The sequence below is a fragment of the Pelodiscus sinensis genome, chromosome 3 (genome assembly GCF_052426305.1).
Source record: "Pelodiscus sinensis isolate ZL-2025 chromosome 3, ASM5242630v1, whole genome shotgun sequence".
NCBI classification, from domain to species: Eukaryota; Metazoa; Chordata; order Testudines; family Trionychidae; genus Pelodiscus; species Pelodiscus sinensis.
In genome coordinates, this window is record NC_143054.1 from 201,782,637 (window position 1) to 201,806,969 (window position 24,333).

The 24,333-nt window shown below is 42.1% G+C and overlaps 1 protein-coding gene across 1 annotated transcript in view; it reads right to left on the reverse strand.

Annotated features, from left to right (window-relative positions):
- HNRNPLL (heterogeneous nuclear ribonucleoprotein L like) overlaps positions 1–24,333 on the reverse strand; it is a 49,458-nt gene that overhangs the window by 19,573 nt on the left and 5,552 nt on the right. The window contains exons 2-7 of the mRNA XM_075925834.2: positions 16,972–17,090; positions 15,975–16,212; positions 12,920–13,005; positions 11,308–11,404; positions 11,152–11,224; positions 5,152–5,223 (exon numbers count right to left, since the gene is read on the reverse strand). Coding sequence (XP_075781949.1) covers positions 5,152–5,223; positions 11,152–11,224; positions 11,308–11,404; positions 12,920–13,005; positions 15,975–16,212; positions 16,972–17,090 — 685 coding nt within the window. The remainder of the gene's footprint in view (positions 1–5,151; positions 5,224–11,151; positions 11,225–11,307; positions 11,405–12,919; positions 13,006–15,974; positions 16,213–16,971; positions 17,091–24,333) is intronic.

Below are 24,333 nucleotides of genomic sequence, written 5' to 3' on the forward strand. Positions count from 1 at the left end.
TCTCATGAGAGGGGTCCCCGAAGTGAGATGGAGTGGGTGGGGGTAGTGGGAGGTAGAGACAGGAATGGTATCGCAAAGCCAGATGACAATCTCCAGAACCCAACGACTGGAGGTTATAGTTGTCCACTGATGGTAATACGGCTTCAGGTGATGGTGAAAAGTGTTACAGGGTGACCACTGTGAGAGACTGGGTGTTGCAGGGTGACCACTGTGAGAGACTGGGTGTTGCAGAGTGACCACTGTGAGAGACTGGGTGTTGCAGAGTGACCACTGTGTGCAACAGGGTGTTGCAGAGTGACCACTGTGTGCAACAGGGTGTTGCAGAGTGACCACTGTGTGCAACAGGGAGCCCTCGACGAAAGAGTCAAACCTGCTGCTTGCTCACAGGTTGAGCTGGGGCACGGTTAGTTTGTGCATGTCTTCTTTGCAGCTGTTGTCTCAATCTGGATGGATCGACCCCGCATTGATGTTGCTGCAGCCTGTTGAAATCATAGTGCCTTTGGTATAGGTAGTAGGGCTTTTGACGATATGGGGGCGTGTACATTCCCAGCATTCTGAGGGCAGTATGGGCGTCCTTACCAGAGTGGAGGACCTCATTTGTCTTTTGTGCGAAAAGCTTCTGTTTGTCCAAGGGGAGGTTCCTCCACTTTGCTTTGCAACTCTCTAGGGACTCTCGCAGACTGTAGCCAGCCATAAAGATCTTTTCATTGCTATTGCCATTGCCATGGATCTGCCAGCAGTGTCAGCTACACGTAGGGCAATTTGGAGGCCTGTCCTATCTGACACGTAGCCTTTCTGCACTATGGATTTGAAGATCGGGTGCTTTGACTCAGGGAGGTGGTCCATTAGCACTGTCAGCTTAGTATAACTGTGGAAATCATGATTCAACAATAATGCTGCATAACTGGCAATGTGCAGCAAAAGGGTGGCCGAGGAGTATACTTTCCTTCCGAAAAGGTCCAGCCTTTTGTTGTCCTTGTTGGAAACAGTGCCTTTATACTGGGGGGCTCTTGAGCACTGTTGGGCGGCATCCACCACTAGAGAGTTTGGTTGAATAATAGAGGCTGGTTGAATAAGAAGTCCAATCCCTTTGATGGTTTCAAATATTTCTTGTCTGCTCTTTTACTCGTAGGGGGAGCAGAGGCGGGAGTTTGCCAAATGCCTTCCGCATCCTCCATAATAGCATCATCGACTGGGAGCACTATTTTGGCATGCTGTGTAGGCTGAAGATTTTTTAGGAGACGATATTGTTTATCCTTCACCTCGGCCAATTGAACTTCTTGACTTGCCGCTATCCTTTTAAACAGTTCTTGAAACTGTTTGGTGTTGTCGGGGGAGACACGTCCCCCGGAATCACAGGCTTGTCCATCGAAGTGTCGGGCTGCTCCTTGTCAGTGTTCGACAATTGCCCCTCCTCTGGCTCCAATTGTTGCAATTGAGGGGGCAGCATGTGTGATGGCAGCAGAGCCAAGGAGTGCTCACTCTCAGTTACGGGCATTGGAGTGCACGGGCATAAGAGATCTGCAGTAGCAAGGGAAACACCTTCTGGAGCAGGGGTGTGAAGTGCGTTCCCTGTGACTGTAATAGTAGTGGCCAGGTGAGGAGTGTCTAGAGGAGTACATGTGTGCGTAGTGTCTTCCATATTCTGTATGAGGTGATCACAGAAGTGAATGAATGTAGCATACAGAGGCCTTAGAGGAACGGGGTGGCGAGATTGAGATGTGTCTGTTGCGGTGCTGAGCTTCCATATACAGTGCCGATATGTATGGTGGTGGTGGTGATCTGTAGTGCTGGGAATGAGAATGCCCAAACTTCACAGGAGCACCAATGTGCGGTACCGGTGATCTTGGTGCCGGTGGAGATAGGGATGGTGCCAGGGAAAAAGGTTGGAAAGTGCGACAGAGGAGTAGGGCTCCTGTGCCTACCCAATTCTGCAGCAGGCTCTTAGTGCTGTGGGGTTTTCTTGGCACTTCTGGTGCCATGTCCTGCTGCGGCACCGGTGGTCTGGGGGGGCGCCGATTGCACCATTGCCGTGACTGCTGCTGACGGCTTGGGTGTCAGTGCCATCATAGGCCTCAGTACTGTCGGTGCTGTATCCAACGTTTTCTTTGGCTTTGCAGCCAGAGCCACCCGTGAGTGTGAGGAGGCGATGCAGGACGTGCTGTGCTTCTCCCCCATGCTCACTGGGCTAATGGGGCTGGAGGCAAGGAATGCACCGGCAAGACCCTTTTCTTTTTAAGCGGAGCCATTCCAGGAGAGGACACCCTATGCTTCTGGGACGATGAAGTATCCAAAATCGAAGGGGCGAGGCGTCTGAGGGCTGGAGCGCCTTGTCATAGGAGAATCATGCGTAGATGCATTTCTCTGTCGTGCCTCACTCTGGCTGTTAGTTTTGAGCAATGGGCACACCTTTGAGGCGTATGAGCCTCGCCCAGGCATCAAATGCATGAGGAATGGCCATCAGAGGCTGGCGTTGCCTCACAGCAAAAGTCACATTTTTTGAAACCAGGGAGTCCCGGCATTGTTAGAAGATGTCTTGTCTCCATTTGATTCTTTCCTCTTTTTGAGCAGCTTAAGGCCAGAGAAAGAACGGAAGGGTTTTTTTGAAAACTACAACTAGAACTACTAACGACTACAGCTAATAACTACTAATATATACAATTTTTTTTTCATTTTCTGACTAGGCAATGAGACGAGGAGAGCTCTATCTGCGACCCACGGGCAGTTGAGAGGAACTGGTGGGAGCTGGATAGCGTGCATGAGGCAAAAGGCATGAACGGCGCAAGATGCGCATTGCACATGCGCGATCTGGCTGACTATGGCTGCTGAAAATCTCTGAGCTACGGCGCCAGGACGGGGCCTGACTCTACAGTGGAGCATCCACGGGGACACTACCCAAAGAAGAATACAGCTTTGTGCATTCAAAGGCCCTACAACCATTGCTTCATCCCAAAACTGCATCATCATGCGACCCCCACCAGTCAGTGGCTGTTTCTTGTTGCTTCTGGGCACATCTCATCATCTGCAGCTGCTCCGTAATGCCAACCATGTTGAACTGGCTCTTGCTATGTTCCACAGCAACTTGTCTTCTGTGCACCTGTCCTGTTCTCTGCCGATTTCAGATTCTTCTTGTGGCTCTGCAAATACTAGGGAATTGTGAATCCTGTGCTTGCAGTGCTCCTGACAAAGTGCTGAGTTCCGCAGGCTCCATGCTTCTGTCCAATATGGTGGACAGCGAGGAGGGCCACAGATTCATGGGATTTTTTTGAAAAAAGTTGTGAAAAATCAGGGACAGATGACATCATGAGAGAGTTGCAGGCTGGGAAGTTGAGCCCTTACTCCATGTCATACCAGCTGACATATTTCTCCCCACCATGCATTGCTAAAAGTTCTGAAAGTCAGCATGCTAGAGGGCGGTGAGCTGCACAATGGAATACCAACCCATGGTGCGTTGCATTGTGCAATGCCACAAGCACTTCTAGTGAGTAAGTGTAGCAATGCAAAGACACAAGTTTGCCTGCACACAAGCAATGTACTATTGTGGCTTTATAAAAAGCTTGTAATGTAAATGTGACCTAAGTCTGAACAGTTTAGTTTTATCCCAGGCAGCAGATGTGATACAAGGAGTCTACCTTGTAGCGTGGCCCACCAAGGGCATGTCTAAACTACATTCCTCTTCCGAAAGAGGAATGTAAAGAGCCAAATCGAAAATTCAAATGAAGCACGGATTTACAAATCTTGCACTTTCAAAAAAGGGTTTTTCTCCTGGGAAAAAAAATGAGGCGTACGGGTTCTTTTGAAAAAGGGGTTTTTCCACCCAAAAGAACCCCATCTTGAGTGCAGTTTCTTTTTCAAAAAAAGCGCCCTCGCATGATTATGCAAATGAAGCACAAGATTTGTAAATCTGCGCTTCATTTGAATTTTCGATCGGGCTCATTTACATTCCTTTTTCAGAAGAGTATTGTAGTTTAGACATAGCCCAAGAGCAGCAATCAAAGGAACAAAAGGTCCAAAAATCACATATGAACTTAGCATAAAAGGGACTTTATTTTCCAAGAGTGGGAATTTTCTTCAAGAGGAAAAAGGGGACTCAGCTAAGTTGGGTGGCCATATTTATGTCCCTTCTTGTCACACCCTACCAGTGAAGAGCAAATGCAATTAGTGGGAATTCAAGGCTTGAAGGTCAATGGAAGAAAATAAAATTAACCTATAATGTACTGTACAATACAGCTGCAAAGGAAAAATCAATACAAAACCACAATGACTTCTGGGAATTAAGATGACCAAAAAATAAATAAAAGCTTAACTTGCTGAAATCCTATCAAGATCTCTGCCTTCAGACCACTAAAGATGATGAAGCTTGACCACATAAGCTTGCATACAGAATAGTTAATTCCCTTATAGAATGGAGGTCATTTGCTGACTGAATTTTTTAACAGCATCAGCAAGAATGCCAAAGCTCTTTCCCCCTTACCCCAAGTATTAATAACATACTACCAACTGCAGACAAATAAGAACAAGATGGATTATTAGAAGCAGGGGCGGATATAGGGCAGGGCGAACGGGGCGGCCGCCCCGGACCCCGCGCTTCAAAGAGCCCTGTGCATGCGCCATGGCGCCGCTGTGCATGTGCACGGCGTCACTGTACATGCACCGTGGCAAAGGGGGGGCCCTGCGGAATTATGCTGCCCGGGGCCCCACAAAACGGTCATCTGCCCCTGATTAGAAGGGAAACAAAAACTAACTGCTTTGAATGCCAAGTTTGAAAAAGTGACAAACATTTTCCTGCAACCATTTCATGTAACAAACATTTATATAGATATCACTTATTAAACTGCACTGCAATAATCTTGGTGAAGATCATCATAGTCCAGGGTGGTGGCAATTTAGAGGATATTATCCAAAGGAATACATTTGAACTGGGAAGAAAAAAAAACCCAAATCAAAAGCAACAAAACAATACAGGTTTCATAAGCATCATGGATTGACATTAGCACCCGTGCAACAGCAATACTGACAAACTGCAGAAGCTTAGAGAAGCCTCAGATTATGCAGATAGTATTTCAAGTGTCACCTATACATATCTAACATTCCACCACAGAAAAAACAAAATGAAAAGCCACGAACCACCTGCAACCCTACAGAACTTACCATAGCCATCATGTCTAAATGATGAAGGGTGTTCTCCCAAAATGGCTTGCCTCTGGCGGCCCTTCCCTCTGTCTAATATACAGGGAAAAAGCAGTTTTAAAAAACCAACAGGTATAGCTAGCTCTCAAATTAAGATATTAGTTTCATTTAATAAGGGGGGAAAAAGTAATTTGATTGAAGGTTAACTTAAAAAAATTACGCATTCAAATCAGTTTTTAAACATAAGCTGTCATCAGAACACACCAAAATTAAGACGACATTATCTGCATAGCAAATTCCACTTGAGGTTTGTTTTTTTGGGGGGGCAAAGAGAAAGTACAGACACTAAATTTATGGGAATACTTGAACATTTTCCTAAACTGCCATTTCGCAATACTACAGGTAACCTGTCAGAGTAGGATTTACCTATGCATGTCTAAAAACAAGTTTTAAATACAGTACTTTTGAAAGACAGTACCTGAATCCTACTATTAGCTTCAACAGCAACACATTTTCAAAGTGGGCTTCTTTCAAGAAGTTTCAGCATAAGCCAACAACAACCTGTATTACATGGTTTCACAATCAGTAAACAGAGAGCATTACATATGTGTACTCTATATTTACACGAACACCTACTGACTTGGAGTGCTGAAAGGATTGTACATTAACATTATTCAAGCTGCATCACAGGTTATAGTTCAATTGCTGTAAAATGTCAGAATAATTCACTTCAACAATGGACAGTCCTTTGAGCAAACCTGTTTTATATAACAATGCAAAGTTAAGCAAGGGATCAACATTACTGGATGGAAACAGTGAACCACTTTCAAAAGGGTCATTTCTAGTTACTGACTGCTGCATACTGAAAAAATGTGAACTCCAAAGTTCTCTTTTGGTAAGCAGGAGTTCATTGTAAAGAGCATTACTCACTGCATTTTGTTCTGGAAGTGTTGTATTCAAAGATGTGGTGAATGTTTAAGTTTGCTATAATTATTATAATACTTGAATATGATTGATGGAAATTGACTCTCCAACCCACTACAACAAACATTTTCCCCCAAGTAATTTGAACCGCTAAGCTAAGCTTAAACTCTATGACAGCATACAATGGGAGATGAGAAATTATGCGGTTTTTGTAGTAAGATGGAGGGCCTGAAACAAAAGCCCATGTAGCACAGGCCTGGTTTGGGGCCTGAGGCCTAAAAATGGACAAAACCTGACTAATATAAAACAAAGCTAAGCTGCAAGCAAGAGGCAGGCCCCTGCGCACAGAACTTGGCACAAAGAGGACTGAGTGTGCAAAACACTAATTGGCAATAGGTCCAGATGTAGAACAGTAACTGGTACTGGTCATAAGTTGAAAGCACATGCCAAAAGGATGGTACCGTCAGCTCGTTAAAAAGACCTTGCTGCCCATACCCACCACAGATACCGACCCAGATTCAAGAAAGGATCTAAAATGATGGCATGGTGGACAGAGATGTCCTAATTCAGTGTTTCTCAAACTGTGCTCTGCGGAGCCACAGGGCTCCTTGAGACATCTCCAGGGGCTCCGCGAGGTCGACAAACTGGAAACATCGATAGGTACAACACACACAATCAGTGGATCGCTGGAGCTCCGCATACATTTTTACACATGTAAAGGGCTCCGGAAACAAAAAAATTTGAGAACCACTGTTCTAATTGAACCACGAGGTGCAGGGTGGTATCTAAGTAGCATCAGAGGGTAGTAACCTGACATGTCAGAAGGGATGTGTATCTTGTTTGACCTCCCACTGACTGAGCTGAGACCATTGTTATGGGTACCTATGAGTCTGCTGACAACTATTACTGTACTTCGCTGAACAATAAACCTGATTTGGCACCTTCGATCCTTATCTGATTTGAGGCCTTTGGGAGCTCTCTCGGGCTACATCTACACTGTAGCCTTCTTGCGGAAAAGCTTATGCAAATGAAATGCGGCGTGGCAAATTGCCATGCTTCATTTGCATAACTAATTAGCAGCCGCTTTTGAGCAAGAGGCTTTTGTGCAAAAAGGAGCTGTATAGACAGCTTCTTTTTGCACAAAACCCCCCTCTTGCACAAGAGCCTGAGGAAGAATGGCTCTTGCACAAGAGGGTTTTTTGCACAAAAAGGAGCGGTCTACACAGCTCCTTTTTGCGCAAAAGCGGCTGCTAATTAATTACTCAAATGAAGCGTGGCGATATTCCATGCCATGCTTCATTTGCATCAGCTTTTCCGCAAGAAGGCTACAGTGCAGACAGCCTCATGGTCTGCCGTGCTGACTAATTGCACAGGTCAACATGACACACATCACTGAGCACACACGGACGCAGCCTTCTGGCTCTCATCACTTACGGAGCAGGGAAACCATGACAGGAAATCCTAATCTACTACACTGGTGACCCTACTACAGTTTCCACCTAAAATGTTGAGGATAGTTCTTGAGCCAGAGAGTTTAACTGGTCCCAGGGCTAGCTGTTAACGTTCTAACTTTAATAGAGGGAATGCCTATGAAGCACTGGTTTCATAGCAAATGGCACATGCAAAAAAGGTCAGTCCTCTAATGACCAGAAGGAGAAGAGGCCTCTCCTCAGCCAGTTCCTCACACAGCTACCCGATGACAACATACATGCAATCCAAGAACATATTCCTCTCATAGCTGCAGGGATTCCTTAGGAAGCCTGCACAGGGGAAGAATGCTTTTGGAGGAAAAAAAAGAACTTGTGACCATTCATAACCAGAAAGGGTATTTTTAATAACAGAAGCAGGAAAATGCTCTGTCCCATAAAATGAATGGACATGAAGCGGAATCCTGGCTCCACTGAAAACAGTCAAAACGCTCATTGACTTCAGTGGGACCAGGATTTCAACAATGGCCTCAATGCTGTTTAGATGGAACTGTAGAAGAAACTGAAAGGCAAGCAAGCTAGCTTTGAAACAATTGTCTAGATCTTCTGAGAGTTTCGGAAGAGACTGGGGGTACTTCACCCTACAAGAGAACCAAGAAATAAATCAGGGTGGGCAATAATGTTTGGTGGGGGGCACTCCAAGGTTTTGGAAAGTGGTCAAGGACTACACTTTTCTGTGGAGGGTATGAGGGGTCTAGGTTGGGTGCAGAAGGGTGCGTGGGGTAAGGGACAGGGGCGCAAGAGACACTGTGGAGTCAGAGGGTGTTTGGGTGGAGGAGGGGAGTTGGGACCTGGATCAGGGATTGAAGTGTAGGGTGAGGGAGGGAGTGTGGGTGCAGGAAAGGGTTCTGGCCCGGAGGAGGGGCTTACGAGGGGGGTACAGTGTCTGGGAGGGAACGGTCACCTGGGATAGGGGTGCAGAGGGTTTGGATGGTGACCTGGGGAAGGGAGTTGAGGCAGGAAGGGTTGGAGGGCCAGACGCAGGCGCTGTCTGGGAGGAGTTTATGTGTCTCCTGGTGAGCAGGCTGCAGCACCCCCAAGGCAGGCTGGGCTCCCTGCCTGAAAGTATAGTCTGCTCTCTCCATGTGGCTCTCAACTTTGCATGGGGGAAAGAGGCCTGCACTGCCCCAGTCTCTCAAGCCAATCTCTCAGCTCCGATTTGCTGGCTGTTTCCAGTCAATCGAAGCTGACAGATTAGCTGAGGTCATTTCCTATTGGCCAGCTGTGTCTGGTCAACAGGAGCTGAGGACAGGCCTGGGAGATCGCACAAAGCCTCCCTCTGCCTGTGGAGCAGGGAGACCCAGGGACTGTGTTTTAAACTGCAGCAGCTGTGTAGCTGTGTGTGCTTGAAGTTCCTGGCAGGGTGGTCCGCAGGCCAGATCCAGCCCTGGGGCCGTATTCTGCCCAGCCCTGAAATAAATGCTGTCTCTTGAGGACTTAGCTGGGGAGTACAGTGGTAAGCCAAGCCACAGAATGAAGTTTCCTGGGGATAAGATCTTATTTGCTGATGCCAGAATCTTGCAGTCTGGGTTGATCAAGTTCAAAGATCAGAACTTTGGGAAGGTGAAAAGCCTGCAAAGTGCATGCTGAACAGTTAGCACATTACATGAAGTATGGAGAAGTAGTAGTGGGAATTGCCAGGGTTACTTTAACAAAATTACTGATTATGGTAAGTAATTGTTCTACATGCCTGCTTCACTGGATAAAAACTGCTCAGGGAGGTATAGTTCATCTATTTATGCACTCCCCTATCTAGTGTCTGGATTGAGCGATGTGTGTTACAGAAAGAGGAAAATAATGCTACAAAAGGACTGAAGGATAGTACAGATCTTCCCCTCTTACACAGCAGGAAGGGATGTAGTGTCAACATGTAGAGGACAAAGATATTCAAGCCACTGAACTGTTTAAAAAAGGGCAAGAACAGATTTGCCAGTTTTTAGGCAGAAGTTATGCTGGTGAGAAGCTTCTCATCCCCCACTGTTATTTGCTGGAGGAGCCCTTAGTCCATACAGTAGTGTCTGTTTGTAACCTAATTAATTACATAAAGATTATCCAATTTGAAACTAGATGCCATAAACATCAGCCAGAATACAAATTGCAATGGTTAAGAAACTGACAATCCACTTAATTTTGTAGTTTTTTCATTCCTTTCAGTTTCTTTGCTGTCAGCTTCTAAACATTTTTTCTCAATTTTCATTTTCTTTAATACTTCCTGACTACTTACAAGCGAGTTTCTGAATTATGGTTCAAATATTGAAATTCTAACATCAACCAATACAGTAGCTCCCTTGTTAACTTTTTACAAGAACTTCATTTTGAAAATCCAAAACCTGCATTTTAATTATACAACAGTTTTACAAGCCAAACCACTATTGGTAACACCCAACATTTCTACAAAAATATAAGTTTGAGAGTGCACCTCATCAGATACAAGTCAAAGCCCTTCTTTCCATATTTAAGACTTTGAAGATACTCTACCTTGGTTAGACATGTTATGTTTCCACCTTCATGTTACGTACTCCTAGATTTCTAAAGATTACATTATAGAAAAACTATTATTGAATACAAGTCACTGAACACTGCACTGAACAGTTACAAACAGAAAATATTTTAAATACTTTACAGAAGTCAGGCTACATAGCAATTTGTCTTTTACATTGAGTCATATTTTCACTATTAAGCAGTAAGTTCTGACTAATTTTCACACTTAGGAACCTAAGAGACAAGATACATGTGCATCAAGTGTGCACTTCCTTGCTTCAAATACTTAAATTTAATTAACTCAAGGGGACTTGTTTAATATTGTACTATTAATCCCAGTTAACTACAGATAAATGTAATCCTTCAGTTTACTTACTATGAGACAATTACACCGTAAAGACTAACTACAGTTATCTTAAATACACGAAGGAATAAGATAAGTATTACAACAATGTAGACGAGATCAACAGGAAGTCTGGGATTCATCATTTTACGGAGGTTCTTAAATGTTGCAATTGTAATTAAGGGAAAGACCACCAATATACATAAACTTGAACAGAATGGGTACAGTCTATCATGATATTCATCCCATGCAAATCTGAAGTACTTTAAGTGTCCTCCTTTAAAAACTTGTGGTGGTGGTGCATGCAGTATGCAGACAAGGTGAATTGCAAGTCTGAGTTTTTTCAGAGGGCTTTTTGCTGATGCCGATGCAGTGCATGATGAAGTGTAGAGTCAGCCTGCTGGAGTCCTCTATCCTTCTTAATGCCTTGTCCAACAAAGGGGGAAAAGTCCTTTCCATAGAGAAGCAGTGTGCAAGTTTGTAGTTTGTAAGGAATCAGTTTCCTCTCCTCCAAAGAGAGAGAGCTGCTTGGAGAAATGCAAGTCCTTATGCTGCGAACATGCTTGCATGTGTGGGCTCCTTGTTGAACTAAATAGCTCATTGTACACCAGTAGGGGGCACTAATGTTCAATGTTACATTTTCCTGGATTACATGTTGGCCTTTGCAAGACAAACTTTCATCAGCAACAGCTTGATGGAAATGACTGTTGCATTACACAAACTAACCATGTATAAAGTAGTGTCATTAGTATAAGCAAACACATCTATAACATATAAAAAACCTACCTCGTCTGCCCAGATATGGTTTAGTGTAGTCCCAACTATCATTGTCGTTTCTAATGACATTAAGTCGAGTTGGCTGTTAAAATTTAAACACAGGGTAAGTCTTGAACTTATGCACTTCATCAGTAAAACAGTTAATAGAGAAGATCAGAGCATTACCCTTGCATATTCAATTTTTAGTGTACAGCATCCTGCATATATATCTGCTCCATTGAGTGCCGCTTTAGCCTTCTGAGCACAGAGAACTGATTCAAACGTCAATATTGTTAAGGATTTTCTTTGTTTTTCCAAAATAATGGTGCAATCCACATTTTAAAGCAGCCTGCAGTTACTTGGTTAGCAATCAATGACACATTTAAACAAGCACACTAAACTGCTGAAAAGCACTGGCAGTCCAAGTTCTCAGCTGCAGCCTGTGCTACCTTCCTTTGAAGTGTATGCAGTCCAGGTTGAGCTGTCTGATGATTCAAGAACAAACTCATTCTGCTTACAGTCTATGCAGGTTCAGGGAAAGCCCTAGTTTATTCACAGGTCTCTCCTGTGCTAAGAGCTTATCCTGCTTCGAAATAATGGGCACCCTACAGCTTACAATGAAACAGAAGTGGCCATTCAACTGATTGTAAGAGCTTGTCTACATGAACACTGAGTTCATGGCAACCTATGATGTAAATGTATCTTGCTGCACACTATTGCGTGTGAACCCTGCTTATGCACCTCCACCATTTGTTAATGCACGTCAGCTGGGTTCATAGACACTGTGACAAGCTATTACATTCACATCCCAGCTTTCTACAAACTAAATGTTTGTGCAGACAAGCATGAAGTTACCAACAAATTTGGTGCATGACTGTGCCATGATAAGCAAGGACAAAGTTCAAACTAAATCCTTGAACAAGAAGGTCAGAATTGATGTCTCCCCATACTACTACTAAAACCAGGGGTGGAAGGTTAGGTCAGGACAGACTTGAACTATCACCCTAGCATGGAAGGGACGAGGATCTAGAAAGGGAGAGACTTGAGTAGTTATTTCCAAAAGAAATTCTATCACTGAACCAAGGAAAAGAAGTTTGAGAAAGACTTGTGTTAAACAACATGTTAGTTAAATATTCTGTTTGTAGATGGACAAGCAACGGACATTTTTGATAAGACACTGTATTTGTGGCGTGAGATTAAAGAGAATTGTGCTTTATCTTCATTGCCGTGCTGTGGAGATACAGCCTGCAGGACTAGTGTCCTTACAATATGCTAGACTCGATAGATGAAAAAAATCATATTTACGTATTTTGAGATTTTGTTCTCTGGAGACTAGCACAGGAGCATATCAAATGCCTACAGAGACTCCAGATGATGGCTTGTGTCAGGGTGTCCCAATGCCCTGACTCCTAGCACCTGTGTTCAGTGGCCTGCTATGCCAGATGGCCTAGATTCCGCAGCAGAGTAGACCAGAGATAGCCTGCAGCATCTTCGTAATGAGGAACGGACTTAACACAACATGTTTCCAAATGCACTAAAATGATTAGCCTGTCACATTCATCACAAGGGTCACTTTTAGCACAGTATCTAAAAACAATGAAAAGAAGTGATCTAAAAGTGGTAATATTTTGGTGCCGATTCATTTGCTACATAAACTGAAAATGACAAAGCATCTTCAACCAAATAACTGTCAAATCTGTAGAACTCAAGATTAACATAAAATCTCACTCATAATATGCATGCTTAAGTCTCATTTGTAGCAGAGAACAAAAAAAATCAGTATCAATAAAAAGGATATTCAACCATTGCTTGTATTCCATTTCTCTTGAATATAACAATACGTTGTACTTTCCCAACAGGGTTGCACACAGTATACAAGACATCCTATAAATGTAGAAGAAAAGTTATTTTAGTGAGATATTTCAAGTTTGACATTTTCATGAAGGTTCAAAAGGGACGTCAAGGTATGTGTGTGTGTTCATGGAGTAATTTTTACTATATCTACATTTAAATCTCAAAGAAGGATGAATAAACCCAGTTATTTATCAAATTATAGCTATTTTAAATATATATAAAAAGGAATGTTAATCTTAAAAGATGTTTTTCCTTATGTTGCTGTATCACAATCAAGAGCAGTCGACTCCTTCAAACGAAGATTGAAAACACACATTTTCTAGAATACAGAATCTCTCAAGCAGGGGTTCTCAAACTGGGGGTTGTGAACCCTCATGGACATACAGGATTATTACTTGGGCATCACGAGCTGTTAGATCAAAATGAAATTTGGAATCCTTGTATTTAATCTATAGAGGGTGTCACACACAGAGGCATGCTGTGTAAAAAGGTTGGCCAATACAAGGTTGATGAGAGTGCTTCCTTAAGTAGTTCTCAAATAAGTATTAGTCCATGCTGTAGGATGTAGCTCAAGCCACAGAAGGAGGAGAGCTCCTTTCTCTACAGCATATTTCTGTATAATATCATTGGCAAACAGATTCATGACTCAGATCTCTCTCCCCTCAGTTCCTTCCTTTCTTTCGTGCAAACTATAATTTTTACGCAGCCTGACTCATCCCAACATGGCTAATACTGATCTCAATCCCACCCCCAAATGCTCTCCACTACCTCCTCTCTCAGTCACTGTGGACACCACCACCATCATGGCTTGCCACTCAGGCCTGTCACCTGAGCTTCATGTTCAACACAGACCTCTAGCTCCTCACATTCAGCCTGTATCAATCATGCCAGTTCTTTATGCACTCTCTCTCTAAGACATGGCCTGCCTTATCTACCCACATAGCTATAATTTTCATCCCAAGATCTCATCTTGACAGCTGCAACTTCCTTTTCTCTGGTTGACCAATGCAACCTAGCTCTTCGGCCATCTATTCAGAATACCGTTGCAAAGATTTTTTTAGTCACTGTTTTGATTGTATCACCTGCTTTCACATCCCTCCATTGACTCTTCCTCCTCCATTACATCAAATAGAAGTTGCTTGATCTTCACTTTCAAGGCCCTTTATAGCCTAATTTTCTGTTTAGATATTAACTTCTATCACTGATTGGCCCCTCTTGTTAAATTTTCAAAACAAGCATCTCCATGATTTCTCGCATGCTGCTCCTAACATCCAGGAGGAATTCCGTATAAACTGCAAAATTAACTCATTAGTTTCCTTCAAAACTCTCCTCTGTTGTGATGCTCATAAAATCTTGACCATGGATAGGTTGCTGGTGTGCCGGGATGTTATGCTAATCAACACAGATTGTTTCCTTGTAACTCACCTTTCTGTAGACTCGTTTTATACTGGGTCATAAGCTCTTTGGGACACGGACCATATTTTTGTTCTGTTTGTACAGCACTTAACACAATCAGTCTGGAGTTCTGATCCATGAGTAGGGCTCTTAGGCATGATGAATACATAACTAATAAATATATTTACCCAAACCAAAGTATCAGCAAGTGGCTCTTCTGCCCTATCATTGGATGCAGAGAAAGCCTTTGGACTGCAAGAATTGTGTTTTTGTAGTGCTAAAGCATGTTGTCCTTCATAGTTTAATTCATATTTTATAAAAGCTGCATTTTCATCCCCAATCTTTGATAGTAGTGAAAAGAACTTCAGTTTCATCTCCGGAAAGGGGAAAGACACAAATTAATGGGCATCCGGAATTTTCACTACACTCTGCATGAGATCTTGCACCCAGGAGAGTGCAATATGTCGAAGTATCAAAAGTAAAGAGGGCTACATTATGTGGCAACATACTGAGACATATGACAAAACCCAGATAATTTATTGCCTTGGCTTCTAATCTAGTAGATCAATCTATGGCTAGAAATAAGGCAGTTAAGCAGTGAAGCAACACCCATGGTCAAGATTCCTGGTCTTCATGTCCTATAATGGGAATAAAAAGAAACTGGGATTTTTTTAGAATCTGATTGTCTAAGTAGTTTTAACTTGCAAGTTAAGTTTTAGTAATCATTGATGGATCACTCAATTTCCTGTTCTGTTCATTCCTTCTGAAGCAGATGAAATTAGCTGCTGTCAGAAGACACTGGGCTAGAGGGATCCTTAGTATGACCCACTGTGGCTGTTCCTACGTTTTCAGAAGATTGCCCAATAGGGTTAAGTGTAGAGCTGAGAAAAACAAGTCTTCAAAGACATTGAATAGCAGCTGTGCTCATCTTCACAGGTGTTTTGCAATGTCTAAAAGATTCAGTGGTCTGGATTTTGAAATACTAAATTTCTACATACTTTTTAAAGGACACCCTGAAAGTATTTCTATAACAAGTGGAATGCCATTCAGTTTTAAGCCGTTAGAAATATTTATGATTGAGAGAGTTATGTTGGACTGTTTTCTGCTCATACTAACTTGCTCTGGTAGTTGCCCTGAGCAAATATTAATATAGTGGCCTTGAGCAAATATTATTAAAAATGTACTGCATTTTATGAGTGCACAAGCAAGCAGAGGCTAGTTTCAGAGGAAAAGGGCAAGGTTAACCATGAAAAAAAATTAAAAGAAGAGTCAAGAATATTTGGCACTAATCAGTCAAACCTGTAAGCTAAATTGTTTTACTTTCTGCAAGTATTACCAGGTTTGGCTATACATCCAGTGTCTTATAAACTGTACCCTCGTGCATCCGAAGCACTAACTGCATCTCTGAAGAAGTCTGATGTACATCCTCAACCTGAATTCTCTGTTGCAATGAAGATTACAGCAAAACTGACTGCATATTAAAAAGCATAAACAAACACCCATAATTCTTTGGCTCACATGAAAATATATATATCACAATAAAAAGTATATATACACTGAAAGCAAAATTGAAAGGGTTTTAAAAAAATGTTTAAGAAACATACCACTGTAATTGGGTAGAGAGGATTTTGAATCGATAGTAGAAGAACTTTATTTCCGCCTGATGGATCATCCGTGTTCCCTGGCCGAGTGATCCTTTTGCTTGTAGAGTAGTTGAAAAAAGCTTGCTGTCCAGCTATATATACTGGCTCATCTGCTGCAAATGTCACACACTTCTTGGCACTTTCTATATTTTCAAACTCCACCAAAGCCTGGCGTTTAAATGGCATCATCATGACATAACTGGGCAGTAGACAAACACCAGAATAAGTTCTCCTAGTATACTTTTTCTTAAGATCACTTGTCAAACGAAACAATGTTAATTTAAAAAAAATTCCCTAGTGCAAGATGTCCGGTCTCCTTTCATAAATCAGTTACTTTCATTCTATTCCCTAAACCAAGTCATGTATCCATAAAGTATGTCTGCACAAAAAATTAAACCAGCACAAGCAGTATTTTCAAAATATAGAGTTAAACATTAGTCTAAGTAAAGCTTGTCATGTTCACAATTAGCTGATATGAAGGATATAATAACCCTGCTAGAACTATGGGTAGCTGAAGATTTTACTTCGAAACCAAAATGTTTTACTAACTACAGTTTAAAAAGGTCAGTCAAGAGAAAAAAAACCTGCAAAAATAGCTCAAATCTTCGACACTGTATAAGAGTGGGAGAAACCTATAATTCTACCATAATTATTCTTATAGTTAAAAATTGAAAGCCTGACTGCAGACATGAAAAGTTGAACATAAAATAACAAGATTTTATTTTATTGGTCTTCTTGTATACAGAAAGCACCGTGTCTGCAGTTAGAGACATTGTCAAGAAATTCAGTTTTCCTGTGCTAGTGACTTAATTATTGATATGAATGGCCAATTTGAGATTAGGAATTTCACAATCAGTTTATCAGAGCATTTAGCTTTGTTCTCAAAAGCAATCCTACCACCAAAGCTCCCAACCTGCCTTGAGCCACCAGAGACATGGTTTTATTTTGGTCAACATACCATATGGTTCCAAATTTTTCAAGAGCCTCCACAAGATCCGCTTCTACAACTGATTCACAAAGTCCTCGGACATGCACGACAGGAGAAACGGAAACTTTGTGATGACTTCCACCCACATCCTAACAAAAGCACAAAAACATTTCCAATTTATACCAGAATTTGAAACATAGCTATTGTTAACTAAGTATAAGTAAATACCTGACTTCCCACCCAGCAAAAGTGCCTCCATCCACAAGATCTAACAAGTCTGTCTCTCTTTCTCTCTCAGCAAGCATGTTGCTGAGCTGCATATTGAGATTCTCTTAAAAATTAACCAAGACGGGAGTTTCCAAATTTGGTCTCCTACATTAATAAGACCTTTTCTATACTAGGAAGCGAACCATAATTTTACAAAGATTTCTGCTCTGAGATACTATTTTCCTCAACAGTTCAGGACAGCGTATCCATACGAGCACAGTAAAGGCTGAATGATTTTTTCATAGTCTTCCAATCTAGTTAAAGCCAATTTTAGTTGGTGATGCACAGAGAGGACAAAGGGATCCATTACTGTAATGTGAACCAACATTTTCAACAAAGGTTTACACTTTGAACATACAAATTCACGGAAACTGACTGCATGTTTAACACAGATGTGGTTGTATCGCTGTTTATATAATTAGTTGTACAGTAACTGCATTGCGCATGTGTTTCTTATAAAAGCAAGATTTGTAACTGCTCTTTACATCCAGAGTTCTTCTCTCTTGAACTGAGTTTCAACAACATTTTCTCACTTTACAAAGGAAAAAAACCAAACTGAATACAGGTTCTGTATTTTATGTAATTATGACCTTCTCTAATCACTGAGGGTTACACCTGCACAATCAGAACTATACCTAGGGAGCTGGCACTTAACCTCCCGCCCCCCCAAGGTATTATATATTTTATATCCTGGTTTTGATCCTACTGGGTATTTGCATATCCCCTCTGTGATAAACTACGTGAAAAGATTCAGGGTCTTGAGGACATAGCTTTAAGATCTGAAAATTATGCTATCAAAGAATTTCATTACTCAACTAATTCCTTCACTATCACCCTCCTCCCCCACAAAATGGCCTGCACTAAGAACTATATATGGCAAATCATTAGCACAAACACAGTCAACTTTCCTTTAAGAACAATTATTATGTTTATGCACAGCAATATTCGAAGTGGTAATTTTTAGTTAATCTTTCCCTGTGCATCTCTGAGGTAAGAACAAGCATGGTAAATTTCCACCTAAAAACAGAAAAGATTAATAAAGGAGGGAACCTGACACTAAAAGATACAAAGTCAGCAGGAAAAGTTAGATATTGAAGGCATACTAAATAAGTTGTGACAAACAGCTATGGTGATCAACTCCTGCCACATTGCAGATTAGTGCCATATGAAGTTAACCAGTGTAACTGTAACCAGCTCTATTTTATGGAAATATATCCATGCAGAAGTATAATGTCTTCCAACTACAGAGTAGACAACTTCACCTGGGGTCTTCACCCCTCCCCTCAGGATATAAGCACTTAAACGTTATGTAAATTGGCTTCTAAGACTGTCTTTCTTACAGTTCAAGCAGTTCTTCTTTTCCTTTCCTACAATCTTTTATTGAGCTTGCAAATTCATGGAAATTGATTTAAACAGACATGGGTTTGCAGTGGTTTATATACTTATTTGTACTCAGGTGTGCACTAACTACATTGAACATGAGTTTCTTGCAAAAGCAAGATCTGTAATGTGTCTCTACTGCCAGAGTTCTGAATAAATGATTCTGAGCTGTTATTGCCAAGATTACTGTCCTCAGTATCTGCAGTTACAATCTGAAAATGGCTTTGGCACTGAAATTGTTATAAGCAACCCCAGAATTCGCAAACTTTAAATTAGCCAGTGAATAAATTACTTTGAAACTAAGTATCTACAACAATCTGCTACTAAAACTAAGATTTCAAAAACAACAAGAAATCCTGTGGCACCTTAGAGACTAACAGATTTATTAGGGCATAAGTTTTCCTGGGTAAAACCCACTTCATCAGATGAGTTGGGAGTGGAAATTATGGAGGCAGGGGTATACAGGCAGTCCCCGAGTTACGCGGATCCGACTTACGTGGGATCCGCAGTTACGAACGGGGCCCTTCCTCTCCCTGGTCTCCAGCAGACCAGGGAGAGGAAGCAAAGCAGCGGAATCAGCCGGGCTTCCTGGAATCAGCCGCTGATCAGTTTCAGCAGCAGCTGACTTGGGGATGCCTGGGGTTCTTAAGTTGAATCTGTATGTAAGTCAGAACTGGCGTCCAGATTCAGCCGCTGTTGAAACTGATCAGTTTCAGCAGCGGCTGAATCTGGACGCCAGTTCCGACTTACATACAGATTCAACTTAAGAACAAACCTACAGTCCCTATCTTGTACGTAACCCAGGGACTGCCTGTACATAGGAATCATAGGGCTGGAAGAACCTCAAGAAGTCATTGACTCCAACCCCCTACCCAAAGCTGGACTGATCCTAACTCATCCCAGCCAGGGCTCTGTCAAGCTGGGACTTAAAAACCTCTAGGGATGGAGAGTCTACCCCCCGTCCCCCAGGTAACCCATTCCAGTGCTTCACCACTCTCCTAGTAAAATAGTTTTTACTAATATCCAACCTAGACCTCCCCCAAAAAGCAGTTACTTGTATGACTTCTTTGCAGCCTGGTGCCAGTAATTTTCCTGGAATGACTTTGCAGGGCAGAGGGATTCAGGACTGTTTGAGGGGAAGGATATTTCCTGGAGGTGGTAAACTTGAAAAGTAAATTTTCTGGTTGTGTAGCATTCATTCTGGAGTAAAATCCTGCCTCTAATTTCCACTCCAACTAATCTGATGAAGTGGGTTTTACTCACAAAAGCATATGCCCTAATAAATCTGTTAGTCTCTAAGGTGCCAAAGGACTCATTGTTTTTGAAATCTTAGTTTTAGTAGCAGATTGTTGTAGATACTTGCAAGATTATATTGTTTTAAACTGCAACAAGTGTTCTTTGAAGGTGAGTGGTGGTGGCGGCGGCGGCAAGAGAAGAGCACCAACTATATTTGCATAAATCACAACATATTTCCTGAATTATCTTTGAGGTCTAAAGCTACAGTTACAGAATTAAACAGGAGTTTATTATGCTTTCAGCTGCAGATATTTAAAGAAGATGGAGAGCTGAGGAAAGACAGTAGTTTCTATTTTCCCTTTCTCTTTTCTTTGTTCTGTCCTCTCCTGATGGTTGGTAGCAAATCTACTTGCATTTCCATCACGGAGGGCACCATCCATTTCCTCTTTCTGCAATGGCAAAAGCAGGTTGGCTGACTCCTTGTTTCCCACTTTCCAGGTAAGTCACTGGGCTGCAAGTGATCTACAGACTACAGTTTTGGCACCATACACTCCCCTTCCTCAATTGTTGTTCTGGACGTTAAGCACAAAAAATACTAAGTAAAGAAGAATCCTAAGGATGCTCATGCATTTAGTTTTAGGGCTGTCTAGGTTGCAGTGATAAATATCTAAAAACAGATTTACAGGTAATGAGTATTTTAAGAGAGCACAGGCAGCAACAGAGGCTTTGGACTGGTCTACACAAGCAAACAGTAACAACCAAAAACCATATTGATACAAACCACTAACCATGTGGATGCAGTTTGCCCATACAGGAAGGGAAATAAGCTAAACTGGTATAAGCTAAACTGGTATAAGGCACTTTCATTCCACTATTACAGCATTCATATTAAATTACGTAGCACCTTAAGAGACTAACAAATATATAAATAGTATTGTGAATTCTCATAGACAAAACCCACTTCAGATGAGTTTGAGTGGGTTTTGCTCATGATACTATATATTTTGTTAGTCTACGGTGCCACAGCACTACTTGTTTTTAAAGTTACAGATTAACATGGCTACCCCTCAGACATGATATGGCTCCTGCTGAAGATTATGCTTTAAACTTGGAAGGATTAGATTAATAGTAAATGTCAGTTAATGTTCATTTCACTGTACACACAAGCCGATTTTAATATATTTCCATCAACAGTAACTTTGAAATTACAAATAGGCAAAGAAAGAAAAATGCCACAAGAATTTGAGAGTTTGATTTAAGGAGATTTTCTTTGTATATTTCAAGTATAAGTGTTGATGCTTGACTCAAGGGCAGCCAAAGATAGGCTTCTGATGCTTGCCTGCGACCCTGGGAACTGATGATAAGGTGTGCTGTCTGCCCAGGGCTTTTCCTGTTCATCTGGAGAGAAGAAATTAAAGTCATGGCTAAAGCAGTCACTGAGGAGCACTGCAGGACACCTCCGGAAGGCCAAGAACACTGACTTTCAAAGCACTGTGTCTGCACAACTGCCAATTCAACAACGCAAGCTTGAATTCTGTGGTAACTCCTTGTGAGTCGCGCAAAAATCGACTTTAATAGCCCTTAAAGTCTGGAACGGGTTTGGTGGTGTGGACTTGCTGTTTAGAAAATCAACTTAATGCAGCTAAGTTCAACCTAGACTCCTAGTGTAGACCAGGCCGCACTCCTTCCTTTTGATATGCTAGTGAACACACCCACATGCGCACACTCCCCCATCCTCCACAAAATCTGTTAGTCTTTAAGGTGCCATAGGATTCTTCATAGCAAGGATTTTTAATTTAATCCATAACCTTGGAGGGGGGGGTGTGTCATATCCTATGACTGGAGAATTACCAATAAAGTATCAATTTTTAAGGAAGGGGGAAAAGTGTTCTGGAACTCCACAGGCCCATTAATTTGACTACAGATGTTAACGTGCACTTGTGTACATGGTTAACCAATAAGCTTGGGCTCATTAGTTAATCTGCATGGTTGCAGGCACCCACCCCCACTGACTCTGTATCAGAGGCAGCAGGGTGCAGGGGGGAAGGGTGCACATGGGAAGCTGGCTTTTAATAGTCTTGGCAGAAGAAGCGGGAGCATACTAATAAAATTTGCAGATAGAAAAAAAACTAGGAAGTACTGACAATACAGAAGACTGGAATATTATGTAAGATGATCTGGAGGACCGTGAAAACTGCAATGAGTAAAAAAGGGGATGAAACTGAATACAGGTAGTCCCCGGGTTACGCGGATCCGACTTATGTCTACGGCAACCCAGCTGTGGGCAGGGGCTGCTTCACAGCAGTAGTCCCCATGTGCAGGGGAGTCCCAAATCCCCAATGAGACCCCTGCACACAGGAGTTGCTGCCAGTTGAGTTCAGTTCTGAGTGCAGGACAAAACCCTGCTGTGATGCTGCAATTTAAAATGCAGTAGGAGCCAGGGAGCAGGCTGCACGGTTCCTACTGCCTTTTTAAATTGCAGAGCCGCAGTGAGGTTTGGTCCCGCACCCGCTGTGAGCTGGAACTGAGCCGGACTGCCTATCAATTAGTTGATAAAAATTCTATCAACTACTCAATTAGTTAAATACCCACATTTTAACATCCCTAATCTGGAATACCGTGTGCAATTCATGTGTCTCATATCATGTTTAAGGAAAATGAATTCAAACAGGAACAAGTGTAGAGAAGGGCTAGTAGGATGATCAGAAGCATAGAAAACCCACCTCATGAGAAGACTCAGAGCTTGGTTTGTTTAGCTTATCCAAAGAAAGGTTAAGGGGGAGATATCATCACCTTCTATAAATACATCAAAGGGATAAATGCTAGGGAGGGAGAGAAGTAATGGAAGTTAAGCGCCAATTCTGACATAAAAATAAATGGATATAAACTGTCCACCACCAAGTTTAGACTTGAAATTAGGCCAAGTTTTCTAGCCATCAGAGGAGTGAAGTTCTAGAACAATCTTCCAAAGAGAGCATCTGGGACAAAAAACCTAACTGGTTTCAAGACCAAGTTTGACAAGTTTATGAAGGGGATGGTATGATAGCACAATGGCATGTAGCCACTGTGACTGCTAATAGTAAATAACTTTCAACAGTAAGTAATGAGACAGACAGTGAGGGCTCTGGGTTACTACAGAAAATTCCTTCTCAAGTATCTAATAGTTGGTTCTTAACAACATGCCTACGGTCCAAATGACCACCATATTTGGGGTCAGGAAGGAATCTTCTCCCAGGTCATATTGGCAGAGACTCTGGGAGTGTTTTGCTTCCTCTGCACCATGAGACATGGGTCACTTGCAAGTTGAAACTAGAGTAAATGGTGGATTCTCTGTAACTTGAAAACTAACACGGGGTAGGGAATCTTTTTTGGGTCGAGGGCCACTGATTCAGAGAAAAAAAAATCAGTTAGGGGTTTCTCACCCCAACCCTAAAATCAAACCCCTCACTGATATGGCCCCTGACTGAGGAGAAAGACACTCCTCACATTCTCCTCACACACCAGAGCCTGGGGGGGGGCAATCTACTAGATTTTGTGCGCTCCAGCCCCACCGGTAAAGCAGTGGGGAGGCTGGAGAGCCAGCACAGGGTCCCCAGTGCGGGGCCTGGGTCTGAGCCTTGGGAGCCAGATCAAGGCAAGCCAGGGACCACATCCGGCCCACAGGCCTGAGGTTCCCCACTCCTGCTTAAGCACATGATTTGAGGATTTCAGTAACTCAGTCAGAGTTTATAGGTCTATTACAGGAGTGGATGAATGAGGTTCTGTGGCCAGACTAGATGATCATGATTGTCTGTATTGGGCTTAAAGCCTATGAGTCTACAAAACTGCCAGAAGCTGAACTGGATGACAGGGGCTGGATCACTCAATAATTAACTTATTTAACAAATGTTTCAGTGGATATCAGCCACTTTTGGAAAATAGGTCACTGAGCTAGACAGACCACTAGTCTGACCCATTATGGTCATTCTAGTAATGATGTCCACACTAGGGATGTGCTGCTTTAATTAAATCAATATACAGTAAAACTCTAATAGTCCAGCATCCAATAGTCCAGCACTCCTGATAGTCCGGCATCAAAATGGCAAGAGCCTAGTGAGTGAGCTTCGGCAAAAAATGAGTCACAAGGTAACAGCGGCAGAAGCTGAACTGAGCAAAAAGGGTAAAAAAGGCTTAAAAAAACTAAAACGTTACAGTATACTGTATACAGTATGTACAATAAAAAGGGTTAAGAACACACACATATATATATATACACACACACACATTATATATATATATATATATATATATATATATATATATATATATATATATATATATATATATATATATATATATATATATATATAAAAACCAGCTTAGAGTACCTCCTGACAGTCCGGCATATCTGATAATCTGGCACCACCTAGGTCCCATAGGTTCCGGATTATCGGAAGTCTACTGTAGTTGCAGAAGTATATAAACTATATAGTTCAGCCCTAAGTCAGGAAGCCACATAACTCAATTATG